The following is a 13,333-nucleotide window of genomic DNA, read 5'->3' on the forward strand; positions in this document are numbered from 1 at the left end:
ATGCTGTGCTGACCAAACAGAGCATGTCTGCACATTGGACTTCTGGCCACCCCTTCATTTCCTCTGCTTTGATGAGAAACATCTCTGCAGCACTTGAGACTTGATTTCCACTTTTGACATTTCTATACCAAAGTTGTTTAACCTTGAACAAATTGCTTAATTTCCAGTTTCAACTTTCTTATATAAGGGCCATTGGACCTTGAGCAAGTTGCTTCCCTGTCTTTGGACCTCAGTTTGTCATCTATACCAGGAGAGCAGGATCCGAAGTCTCAAAAGGGCCTCGCAATCTGTGGTTGTGGCACTGTTTGTATGTAATCACCTTGTTTACACCACTCTGTCCCTCTCCTCTTTGTCCCTTTGGCCAGTGAGAAAAAGCATGTCTTGGGTCAGAGGGCTTCTTAAAGAGAGGCTTATCTGAGGTAGGGATTGGAAAGTTATGAAAGAGGAGTCAGAGATCTGCTGGCAAACCCCTGCTAGGCTACCAAGGTGCCCAAGGCCACATTTTATCAACTTTTCTGCATTAGAAAGCTCCTTTCTTTGTATATCTTGTTGGTAAATGATATCATAGTAGCTTAAAGATATTATTCATTATCACCATGAGCCATCTCTTCCTTCTCACCTGTAGGATCAGGCTGTTAAAGCGATAAGGATCATTGATCCTATGAACTACCAGAGTCCCAAATCAGAGTGGCCGTTGCTCATAGAATATCAGCAAATTGGTCTCTTCATGATCGTGCTATATTAAGATCAGACTTCTTGAGCTTTTGGCATTTAGCTGCTATTTATATTAGAGAATGGTTACTTAATCTTAGCAATTTGATTCAACAAATACTGCATACACCATCTGATATTTTAAACAGCTTAAGCTCCAGAAGTAAGAGGCCCATAAAAGGTGCACGTTAGTGGTGCTCTATGGGACGTAAATTAAGAAGAGCATTTTCCCAGCTGTACTTGGGCTGGTGTTTCAGCAGATTGTAATCAGCAGACATTAGAGTCTGCTGGCAGGAATCAGAAAACCTGCAAATCACCGCGAGCCCCGGTACGCCTGCCTGGAAGTGGTCCTTTGAAATCTGACTGTCTGTTGAAAGCCATATGGAGGACCATGACCTCACAAGCATGAATGAGCAATTGGTCTTATTCCCACCAGAGAGCATGAGGCCTTTACCGGTACTTTACCTGTAAGTAACACATCCGCATGTATAGTGCATCTTATTATGGCACCTTGCTATTTAAAACCAACCCAACACTTCCTGAAATGCCACTTGGAATAAGCTACAGATGGCTTGCTGTGGCCAACAAAAGTCTTTGACCTTGCTCCCGCCTGGCTTCCTGACCCAGTCGTTATCACAGTTGTATCTCTGGTCCTCAGATACCCCAAGTTCCTTCCTGCCTCAGAGCCCTTGCACTTGCTGTTCCTATTCTCTAGGATGCTCTTTCCCAGATCCTCTCATTGCCTGCTTCTTCCCATCATACTCCAGGGCCCTGTGATCTAGTGGGGCCATCCAGTCTTCAGAATAATCCTCCTGGACCATCACAGATAACACACTCTTCCAGTTACTCTTCATTTGCTTAGGGGTTTTATTTTCTGCAGAGTCCTTGTCTTCATCTGGGAATTTATTATTAATTCACTTATGTATTTTCTTATTGCCTCTCTCTGCCAACATGCATTTTTCTGGAGATAAAGATATTGTATATCTGTCAAGTAGTAGGTGGGATCCTTGGCAAATTACATGAGCTTTTTGAGCCTTGGTTTCATCACCTGTAAAGTAGAGATATCCACAGAAGTCTGAGTAATTGGGCTGATATCTCTCTCTTGGGGATATTGTGAGACTAAAAGAAAAAGCACCGAGAAAGGCCATGCCCCGAGACCCAGTATATACTCCCCCTTACAATGCTGGAGCTAAATCGCCATCAAGTCACTTCCCCGCCTATCAGGAAACCATTGTTCTATTATACAAAAGTATTTGGAACATAAGTGATAATGCCCATTGTACAAACACAGTTATACATAATAATTTTTATTTATGTGAGCTTTCATTTCTCTGAGTATATAAACATGTTGTCACCTGATTGTATCATGTTATTTACATATTTGTACCCATATAATATTATTTGTTGATCTTATACCTTAAGATAGTCCTCAAAATGTCACTTTGGTCCTGGCCAGTGTGGTTTAGTTGGTTGGGCATTGTCCTATACACCGAAAAACTACTGGTTCAATTCCCTGTCAGGCACATGTTTAGGTTTCAGGCTTAATCTCCAGTAGGGGGCATGTAGGAGGCAGCTGATCAATCCTCACTCTCGCATCAATATGTCCCTCTCCATTACTTTTTCTCTAAAAATAAAATCAATAAAAATATTTTAAAATATCATTTTGAATGCTAACGCATCCCATATTGCATCATACCTATTGCTTTATTGCTGCATATTTAGGTTGCTTTAAATTCTTTTTGCTCTGTATTAATACTACTACCTTGAACATCTTTTCTTTTTCTTTTTTTTTTTTTTTTAATATATTTTATTGATTTTTTACAGAGAGGAAGGGAGGGAGATAGAGAGCCAGAAACATCGATGAGAGAGAAACATCGACCAGCCGCCTCCTGCACATCCCCCACCTGGGGATGTGCCCGCAGCCAACGTACATGCCCTTGACCGGAATCGAACCCGGGACCTTTCAGTCCGCAGACCGACGCTCTATCCACTGAGCCAAACCGGTTTCGGCAATCTTGAACATCTTTATGCAGAAAATATTTTACAGAACCATTCATTATTTTCTTAGAACTGAACCCCAGTAAGTGGAAATCACTTTTTGAGCTTGTCTGTATCGGCGGTTCCATGTGCAGTACTGTGGGGCATTCCAAACCAGTCCGGATCTCTTAAAGAACTTCTGCTGGCCGAAACTAGTTTGGCTCAGTGGATAGAGCGTCAGCCTGCAGACGGAAGGGTCCCAGGCTCGATTCTGGTCAAGGACATGTACTGGGGTGTGCAGTACATGTGTCCCAGGTTGTGGGCACATCCCCAGTGGGGGGTGTGCAGGAGGCAGCTGATCAATGTTTCTCTCTCATCGATGTTTCTAACTATCTCTCTCCCTTCCTCTCTGTAAAAAATCAATGAAATATATATATATTTTTAAAAAAGAATTTCTGCTGGTTGAGAAGAGAAAACTGAGACACATGGAGGCACAGCCAGAGTTAGGTTGACTAAGGGCTGGATGACGTGGTTGCAGACAAGGTGCTGGAGGAGTTCTGAGAATAGAAAGGAAATCAGAGGGCAGTGGGGGCCACAGAAGACCTACAGGGAAGGTGGGGTTTGATATGGGCATGGGAAGTGGTGAGGGAATAGGAGAATATGTTCTGGGGGCAGGATCTGCATCAGGGAAGGCACCGAGGGAGGAAGAAGCTGGCCTCAAACCAGCCAGAGTGGCAGGCAAGAACCGTGGGCAGATGAGGTGGGATAGCGTGGCTGGAGCCAGGAGTGACGGTGCTGCAGTCATGTGCCGGGCAGTTACACGGAAGCTAAGGATTATTACCATCATTCAGAGCACACAGGGGTCTGCTCGGAACAACAATATAAGCCATTTATATAAAAGACCAAAATGGAATCCAAATATCAGGTCCAGCTGCTCCAAAAACCTCCTTCCCCCTGCAGTTAACATTTTACTACCCAACCGAGAAACTAATGAATCTGGCCCAGCACAGATCCCCAGACACCAATTCCTGCCTGGGTCTGGGTCTAGACATCTAGACCTGAGTGCAATTTGCACTTTGAACATTCAGCGCCTTATCGCTTGCAAGAAATCAGCTTTAATGGGGAAGCAGGAGGCGTCACTCCCAGCCCAGTCCATTTGGCACAGGGATTGTAGAAGGAGGCTCCCTTGGATAAAGACTGGATTAGGGGATGAAAGGGTCGTAACAGTGTTGGCTGGGTGGCCCTGGTCCTTCAGAAGCACTGACTTGGAGGTGTCTCCATCTCATTGCAGGCTGTGTTTTGTGAAGCTCAAGCTCCTAATGATAGCCATTGAGTACAAGTCCGCCAACCGAGAGAGCCGGTAAGTTTGCTGTGACTCCGCTGCCAGCTCACATTGATGATGATGAGCGTGCATCCTGGTCCACTTCTCTGTCTTGGGTATTATTTACTTGCTTGAGACCCTGAGGCAACATCTTTCAGTCCCTAGGACACATCTCAAGGCATGTTCGACCAGGCACTGGCTTCTCTATTCCAGACCCGCCGGGCACCTGGAGCCCCCAGGGCCTTGAGAGTGTTCCTCCAGGGAAAGGGATGAGACCAGCCCTCCAGCTGATGGTACCAACTTTCACTTTTCAGCTCTCTGCATCCAAGTGGGGTCAGACACTGTCCTCTTACCCCCTTTTACTGTTGTGAGCACAAAGCAGGTAGACCCGGCCTCATTGCCAGCAGGCAGGGGGCAGGGCCGAGATGGGAGATCCGAGCTCTCTTGATAGCCGGATTACAAGCAGCCTATTGTGGACCATATGTGCTTCTCCAGGTGCAACCAACATCCAGGTGGCAGCGTATCAGCTTCATGGAAATTAGCCAGGAGAGCAAGGCGCAGAGGCAGGAGCCCTCTTTATTTATTTATTTTGCACGTAATTACGTGCAAATGAGACTGATGAGGGACTGGGTCTGGCTGAAACCGATAACACCCCAGTCAATAGATGAGCTCACCCTGGAAGAAGGGGGCGTTGCATTAACAAGGAATTCTGTGGATGAAACACTGTACGCATTACAGATATCATAAATAAAATAGAGATGATTTCTGCCACCCCTCTCCCCCATTTTTATCAGTCATTTTGGGAGAAAGATAACTCATTGAGACATCTTCAGGCTTTTGTCCTCTGAAATGACATCCCTGGTTTGTTCCTAGTTGTAGTCAGGTAGTCTCCCTGTAGGGCATACACCCTTGGACACACCTGAATGACCATACAGCGTGCAGGGCAAGGCTAGAAGGTTCCTGCTATGGCCATTTAAGGAGTCTCCATTATTTGGATGAATGACCCCATAAAGCCAGACCTCCAAATGTTCAGTCTGTGTCTCCATGACAAAAAAAAAAAACATGCTGGATTGTAAGCAAGTCAATCCAACATTCTCTGTTACCTCAACCCCAGATCAGATTGCTCCATGCCAATATGATCCAACGTTCAGCTATTAGGAAAATCCAAATCAACCAAAAGGAAGAGAAATCCACGTATAGAACATGGCTGTAGCAGTTAGCACATACATATGTAGACACACATACTTTTCCTGTTGGCAAGTGAAGAATATTATTTGCAAAAAACAAAACAAAACAAACAAACAAAACAAAAAACCACTGAGAGTCCTGGCTATTTGCTGTTCAACTGATGACATGGACGTTCCTGGGACTGCTGCTTGTCCATGTTGTTGGCGATGCTCACCTGTACCTGGGCGGTTGGGGAGGAGGGTTGCAAATGATATTCTTTGTGCTGCCAACTCAGTAATTCTTTGTACAATTCAGTGTTCTCTCTTTCTTGTGCATCTCTCATCAGAGTGTCCCGGTGTGGGTGATGCTGAGTAGCCTTTCTCAAGCATTCTGGAGTCATTTCCTAGCAAGAGACTGTACTCTGAACCTTACCCAGTCCCCTCCCACCTGCCACTCTTTGGTCCCCAGGAGGGAGAGAAACAGGCTGCTAACGGTCCCTTGTGAAGCCCTGCCCCCACTCTAAGAAAAAGAAATCAGAGCTTTCCCCGAAGACACGATCTTTCCTTTGATGGACCCTCCAGTTAATTCACGAAATCAGAGATGTTTTCAACAAAGCCACATTTGCAGATAGAGTTTTGTAGATTTTTTTTTTTTTTTAAGAAAGGGAAAAAAGAACTTGTCTGGCTTTGTTTTGGCTTTCTGTGTGCCCTTGCCAGCTTGAATCCTCAGATGCGGCTTGGTCTCAGTGTGAAGTTCATTGGTTCTTGTGGAAAAAGGTGTGTTTGAAGGAATGTGGATCATGCCTGTGAGAAAACACAGGGCTTATCAAACACAGCGCCCATATCTCCAAGAATCGAGTGTTCTACCCTTCCTGAGGTGATACCTTGGATTTTCCCCCCTGCATTAAAACATGTCCCATTTGCTTTCCTCTCACACTTCTGAAGTGACCAGGTGTTAAAATCCGAGAGCCCTGCTCCTCTGTCCACCCCAGCACCCCAGACTGTCCTGAATGACCTTGTCCCTCCACCCCATGACACTGTTCTCATGCTTTGCTGAAAAACCTTGTTTTCACATGTATCCTTCAAATAATTTGAAACAAAGGTTTTATTCCTTCTTTTCCTTCTGGTGTCAATCAATTTATTATCAAATTGTTTGATCTTAAATTCTTTTCTTGTCGTTTTGCAGAAGCCGAAAGCGGTATGCACTCTTCGTTAACTTTCCTCCCAACCTCCACCCTCTATCTTCACTTCTAACCACAAGACTAACTATTTTTCAAGAATTCAGGAAGATAGAGATTATATATATATATATGAGTATATAATCTCACTCCCTCGTCAGTATATATAGATATATATTTATATATAATTATATATGTATATTTATATATAAACCCCTCTCCAACTAGGGGACATAAAAATTGAAAGTAGCACATTGCTTTTCTTGTTTGACTTGTTGATTCTTTTGGATGACGCACTAACTTCTTTGCAGGAAAACTTAAAAAAAAAATTAAAAGATGCAATCCTGTTTTGTCATGGCACCAATGATGAGAACAAATCTATTCAAGTTGAAAAGGAGGACGCTTCTGTCCAGCCCTCGGTGTCTGTTTCTGTCCTGTCCGATTGTGTCGTGGTGTCCACCAGACTCTGGTTCCATTTGTCTGCATCCCACACCCACATTCCCAGTGACCCCGGCCTCCCTGTGTCCACTTCCCAGTTGGTAGAGCAGAATTAGTGTCCTTTTATCCACAAAACAGAGACCAAGCCCTTACACTTACTCTTTTTCCTTGCACTTATTTATATGCTCAGATTTTGCATATGTATTTCTTGGGAAGTACTCTGATGAGTACTGTCTGTTGAGAGGAACTCAGGGCTTCTGTTTTTCTGAGGGTATTTGGGCATATTTCTAAATATGATGTATCAAAACATTCACCGTATGACCTCACCTGTTTTTGCTGCTGTTGTATGTTGCATGAAGCATGACTGGATCCTCATCGATAGCTTTTTTTTTTTTTTTTTTTTTTTTTACCTTTTTGGGTTAATATTTCCAGTGCAGCTTCTTCAATGTGTTCTCTATCTAAGGGTGTGTTGTTGAAAACATACTGTTGAGATGCCTCCTTATTCATCTTCTCAAGAGTTGTTTTTCTCTGTGGTTGTAATCACCGTCACATGTTTGTTTTGTAGTGTGTGTGTGTGTGTGTGTGTGTGTGTGTGTGTGTGTTAACTCTTTCCGAAGTCAGGTTCTATGTGGTTTTGTGAGTAGATGTGTGAAAATAGAGGTGGCTTCCTGTCAGTTTGGTATTATTGACATGATCCAACTGCGAGAAGTTACTGCAACACTTTGCATCGCCAAAGGGCCACAGTGGTTGCACCTGTGCTGTTGGCTTTGGCCTTGGAGTCCTTTTACCATGTGGTGAAGGCATGTTGTGATGTAGGCATGACTTGTCCTAAAGTGTACTAGAAAGTGACTTGGGTTGTTCCCAGGCTAAATATTCAGCACTGTCCTTGCCAAATGAACTATTTCTTCTCCTTCTCATTCGGCCACTATTTTCCTTGTGTGCAAAATCTATTGGAAAATGCCATTTCTAAAATTATTGAGATGGAATCCGGGTAAACATGTCATTGGTGGACCTCAGTGGAGGTCACTTGAGTCTTACCGACTGGGAGCAATCTTTATGATGCTGTCTCTGTGTAAGTGCCCTGGGTTCCAGTGTGCTGAGCATGGAATCCACACTGCGGAATGTGTGTGTGTCTAGTTGTGTGGGACTCTGGCAGATATATTTTAAGATCCAGAAGAAATGAAAAGTTCCAAAAAGGCAGCAAGAGTTGAGAATTGGGGTTTCTGGAGGCTGTGCCCTAACACAGCCCATAAACTGTCAGGCAGCTGTGCTCTCTGAGTTGGGAACCAGTTGGTTCAAACAAAGTCCCACCCAACAACCATCGCACATGACCTTGTGTGGTCAAAGGGGCTACTTTCAGTGGCATGATCCTTCTGGGCCTGGCATGAACTGAAGTCCTACATGGTTCTTATTCTCTTGTTCTAGGTAATGAAGTCCCCTTAGCTTTCTAGATTCAGCTATAATTGCAGGGTTACCAAATACAAAGTATGCTCTCATGAACGTGATATGTTTGTAATTGCTCAGGGAATGGTACATTACACCTACCAGAAATTAGGGAGTAAAGAGACTTACACCTGTCATATTTATCCATAATGGAGAAGAGTTTCCTTTAAAAATATCTCTTTCAGTTGAATTACTAATCATGGGTTGTCTCTCAAATCAACAAACAAGTGAAGTTCATGGTAACTGGAGGAGAAATAACAAGATGTTTCCCAGTTGTTATACATAAGTGGTGGAGAAAGGGAAGACATCATTTTGCTCTATCAAGTCCCAAATCGTCGCCCTAACCCAAGTTCAGTAAGAGATACCTAGTGAAATGCACTGCAGCTTGAGACCTGGCTCTCCCTCCCTCCTGAGGGCACTCGGCAAGAGGTGTTTCCCGGTGGACTGAGCCCTGTTAGCCAGTTTCAGGGGAACGTGTCTTACATTTAAGAACATATTTCAGATCTAAGTGAGTGGTGTTTTCAATATTGAAATCAATGGCTTCAACTCCCCGTGTGCCTAGCTGTTACTATATTTGTATATTTACATATTTATGCTTAATGTCTCTGGGATATTGTTAGCTTACTTGCTAACCCCGTAGAAGAAGTATGATCATTCCTCCCATAGGCCTGACTGGTAGGAACTGCAGGTGAGCCTTTGAAAGATTAGCTGTGACTCCTTTTCTCCTTAGTAGAGAGGGAAAGCAACAGTTTTGGAACTAAGACCAATGACTTAGATTTTTCACTGATTCCACAAAGAGTTGAAAAGTGCCTATTCCATGCAGGGCTCTAAGCTGGCTGCTATGAGAAACTAACTTATAAAAGTAAATAAAATATGATCTTGCTTTTCACTCCTTTATGCACCTATGAGTCCCTACAAAAAATATCTATTCTATATAGTGAGCGAGGAGCTGAGGAATAAGTCTAGATTCAAAACTAGTCTGAAAGCAAAAGAATAAGAATCCTTGGGGAAGGGACCACACCAACCCTTGGCCTCCATCTATCACTGAATCTTTTCAGTGGAAATTAACAAATCATAGAAGGAAGAGGATAATTTACAGGGTCCTTGGAAATCAGGGCAAGTCCATCCTGCCAACAATATGTCACTATTGGAATTCTGCTAATTGATAGATGGACTTTTTTCCTTAGAGATTTTCTTGATTCTTCACATGACAGTTTATCTCTTGAAGTTTATCTCTGCCTGATAAGCTAGTAAATTAGACAGAATTGGAGCCAAAGACTGATTTAAAGTGATGCCCAGGGAGCTAGACTTTTGACCATCATCAGGACACACAAACTTAACATCGGATATTTTAAGACATCAAAGATCTTTGGAAAGATTTACATATTCCCATTAGGAGCTCAATGACACATTCTAAGGATAGCAGGCACTTTGCAGGAGCAAAAAAAGTTACTTCTGGTTCAGATGCTTATTTTGTTATATTTTCAAGAAGATGAGGATCGGTACTTCAAACTTTCTAGATTTGGAATGTGTATAGAAGACTTAATGTCAGAAATACCAAAAAGAGTAATATATTTCCTCAAAGAGACTTTTGAACCTCTGTGCCCTTACACAGGGAGCAGTGTATACAGTGGTCTCTGGGTCAGGCTAGCGTGCTTCTCTACCAGACCCTTAAATAGGCATGCAATCCAGCCCAGAGAGCCTCTTTATGTGTCTAGATGTCTTTCCTTCATTACCTCAAGAGCTGGGTGCATTTTTTTCAGCCTCATGCACCTTGTAGAGTTGATTTAAAGCCTCCCAGCCCTGACCAGAAGAGAACAAGAGGACATTCTGGAGTCACCTGGTCAGTGATGTCCTTGGAGGTCCTTCCAGTGTCTAATACAATCAGCCATACAGTTTAAGGAACAAAGAGCTACTCTACTGTGTAGCCAAAAGCCATCCCAAATTAGCCCATCTACAGGTACTGTACAGGAATAACATCTCTCAGATACTGTGGTCAGTGAAAAGGTCTTTCAGTGCCCATAGGTTGTTTCTTAGCACCAAGGACAAAATGAGAGCTGTGATGCTCTTCAGGTGCTATAATCACCTTGCTACTATTAATTGTGACTGTGTATTAAGGATTCACTATTTGATAATCACTCAGCACGTAGTATGTGCTTTAATTTTCTTAGCAGTACCCCATTTTTCAGATGAGGAGAGTGAGATTTAGCACCGTCCACATGCTCAAGGCCAGAACCTGAGGCCTTAGGCCTGACACGTGAACCTGAGTACTGGTACTCAAACACCAGCAGCAGCACTGAGATCTGAACACAGACTTGCCTTACTTCCGTACCTGAATCTTTCCTCTTCACCCTCAAACTTGACTAGAGCAAGTGGAAGGTGTAATAAATTATCTCAGCCTGTGTCTGTGGATTGACAATCCCATATCCTTACTGTAGGCCAGTTGTTAGGAGTAGAGGCATTGGAAAGGGACTTTTCATTGGCAGGAACCTTGCAAACACCGCCATGGCATAGTGGGGTTGACCATCAAAGTGCAATTTCTGAAGTATCCGATGTAAAAAAGGGGAAGCAGGTTCTGTGTGAGGCTCTGTGGTGCATATATGTCACCATGACATTGATGCCTGTCAAATTTCCTCTTTTGAATTGTGTTGCTGAAATCATGATAGGATTTGTTTTTCACCAGGGAAGCTTTTTAATACTCTTAAATGAATAGTTGTCTATTGGTAGAACTTTCCAATTTTGAGGAAGTTGCTCCTTTAGAGTCCAGAAGTACCTGGAGTTTTTCATTATGTCCTTGTCCATTTTCTAAAGTGCACAGTTAGCTCTTCACCCTGTAACTTCACCAAATCATGGGCAGGATGTGTTCCATGTCATGTGGCCAACTGGGGAAAAGCTGATGATCCCATTGAGAATGGAATATCCTTTTGGCTTCTCCCCCTCCCCCCCAATAATAAATAATAAAAGGAACAATAACCAGTAGACATAGAGCCTTCGGTGCATTATGTCACTGAAGACTATGATGATCATCCTCCCCATCTTGTGGGTGAGGAAATTGAGTCCTAGAGTTGTGCTGTCACTTGCCCAAGGCCAGACAGCTACTGACAGGCCATGCTGGAGTTCGGACCCAATTTCTGGTTACAGGGCCAGGGCCTAGAAGAACTGCCTTGCAGCAATGGGGTAAGAAAGTATGCCAAGTCCGGAATGCTGTCTGTCTAAAACGTTGCATTTAATGGGGAATCTGGCTAGCCTGTATTAGTTGGGCCCCTTTCTCCTCACGATCATGAAAAGTCAGAGGGTGGGCGACAAACATGAAGAGTTGGTGCAAGGTGATTGGGAGGGACCTCCCCAGCGCTGCCCTGGGTGGCCTGCTGCTGCCTCACTGTTGTCTGAGGTTCTGGGGAAGGACAGTCAGGTCTTCCTGGACTCTTGCTATTATTTAGTGTTAATAAGAGCAGTGACACAGGATTGGTTTCCTTCTGTCAGGCCTTGTTATGGATAATAGGGGGGTGTTTTTAGGACCACAAACCATTATTTTGCAATAACAATCTACTCCATTCTCCCAGCAGAACAAAAGTTCACCTGGGTCCTTCCTGTATTGCTACAGGCATGTCGCCCTGTTGGTCACAGCACTTTTCTGCAATGATTTTACCAGCAGAGAAGGATTACATGTTAATTGCCATCCTCCATTTTGATTGTTTTAGGCAGTTTAGAACTTCCTTTAGCCTGATTCCAACATCTATTCCATGAAACACCTGATTTTCAGATCAGACTCCCTCCGTTGTATCTGTTGCTGAATTTAGAGTCCCTAAATTCCATATCCATTGAGCCCGGAGTCTCATCTCAGTCTCTGTGTATGGCATTCCTGGATTCTGCTTTTGATCTGCAGAAAATTAAATTTGTTTGTTTCATCCATTTCTTAGATTAGGATACATTTATTTCTTCTGTCAGTCCTAACACAACTTGGTCAGCTCATCTATTTACACCACCTTGAAATAGGACAGTGTATATGTAGGTTCATACTTCCTTAAAGGGGAAGTCTTTTTTGTGGTAATTTGCATTTGTTTTCTAATTACAGTTTGCCCCAATCAGTATGTGCTAGACATGCACCTTATTCAAAGACTCTCTTACCTTTTGTAAAGGGCAGGTTAGAATCATTAAGTATTTCTGATTGCTTGCATTTTGTTTCCCCCACACACACTGTTCTCGTGGACCCAGTTCTTTCCACACAGACTGCGCATGGAATCCACTTCCATGTCCTTATCATGTCATGCAGATGTTCTTGCTTCTGCATTGGTATGGGTGTCTTGTACCATTCCCTGCAGTGGTATGTGGTGTGTATACATGTCTGTTTCTGTATGCATATAGGGGTCCCATTAATGCTCTGTCATCTAACTGAAAATCAGTGTAGCAATAAATTTATTAGACTAATAACACTCAGTGTTGACCATCAACAGCATTTTCTAAGGGGTACATTATTGGGAATTTTGCTTCAAACCAGAAGCCCACGATGGCAACCTCATTATAAAAACCTGGCCCTGAAACCTAGATTTGCTTTGATTTCTGCAACTGGGAGTATGCCAACCTAGGAGTTGAACTGCCAAACTTTATGATGGCGTTATCCAGTTAAGTGTGTGGGACAGTGAACCTTAAGCTCCAGACAAAATCTTAGGGGACAGCATTAGACTAGTGGGCCCCCTATACAATTAACAATACCGTGTAGCCTTCCAGATTTTGCACAGAATGTGACCTGACAAATGTGTCTTCTTTGTTTGTTTTTGTTCACTGAGCAGTATATTAATTAATCCTGGAAACCATCTTAAGATCCAAGAAGGTACTTTAGGATTTTTCATCGCAAGTGATGCCAAAGAAGTTAAAAGGTAAGAGTTTGTTTTCTCCTGCCTTCCTTTTCATTCCAGTATAGACATCTTGACCTCTTGAGGTGACTGGGCTTCCATAAGCACAGGGCCTGGACCCCAGAATGTCCTAACAGGCCTTTGGGCATCTTCCTAACAAATCTTAGGAAGACGGGATTGTGCTTTCAAATGTTTCCATGGGCTCCTCTTCATATAACCAGTTCCACATCTTTGACTTTGAATGAC

The 13,333-nt window shown here is 43.3% G+C and overlaps 1 protein-coding gene across 16 annotated transcripts in view; it reads left to right on the plus strand.

Annotated features, from left to right (window-relative positions):
* KCNMA1 (potassium calcium-activated channel subfamily M alpha 1) overlaps nucleotides 1–13,333 on the plus strand; it is a 669,950-nt gene that overhangs the window by 526,354 nt on the left and 130,263 nt on the right. For all 16 annotated transcript variants that reach the window (XR_014796777.1, XM_084903669.1, XM_084903660.1 and 13 more), the window contains exons 16-17: nucleotides 3,980–4,048; nucleotides 13,025–13,111. Coding sequence is in view for 15 of the 16 variants with exons in the window: in XM_084903669.1 (XP_084759795.1) it covers nucleotides 3,980–4,048; nucleotides 13,025–13,111 (156 nt within the window). In the remaining variant the exon portion in view is untranslated. The remainder of the gene's footprint in view (nucleotides 1–3,979; nucleotides 4,049–13,024; nucleotides 13,112–13,333) is intronic.

Source organism: Pipistrellus hanaki (genome assembly GCF_964339955.1).
Source record: "Pipistrellus hanaki genome assembly, chromosome: 14".
NCBI classification, from domain to species: Eukaryota; Metazoa; Chordata; class Mammalia; order Chiroptera; family Vespertilionidae; genus Pipistrellus; species Pipistrellus hanaki.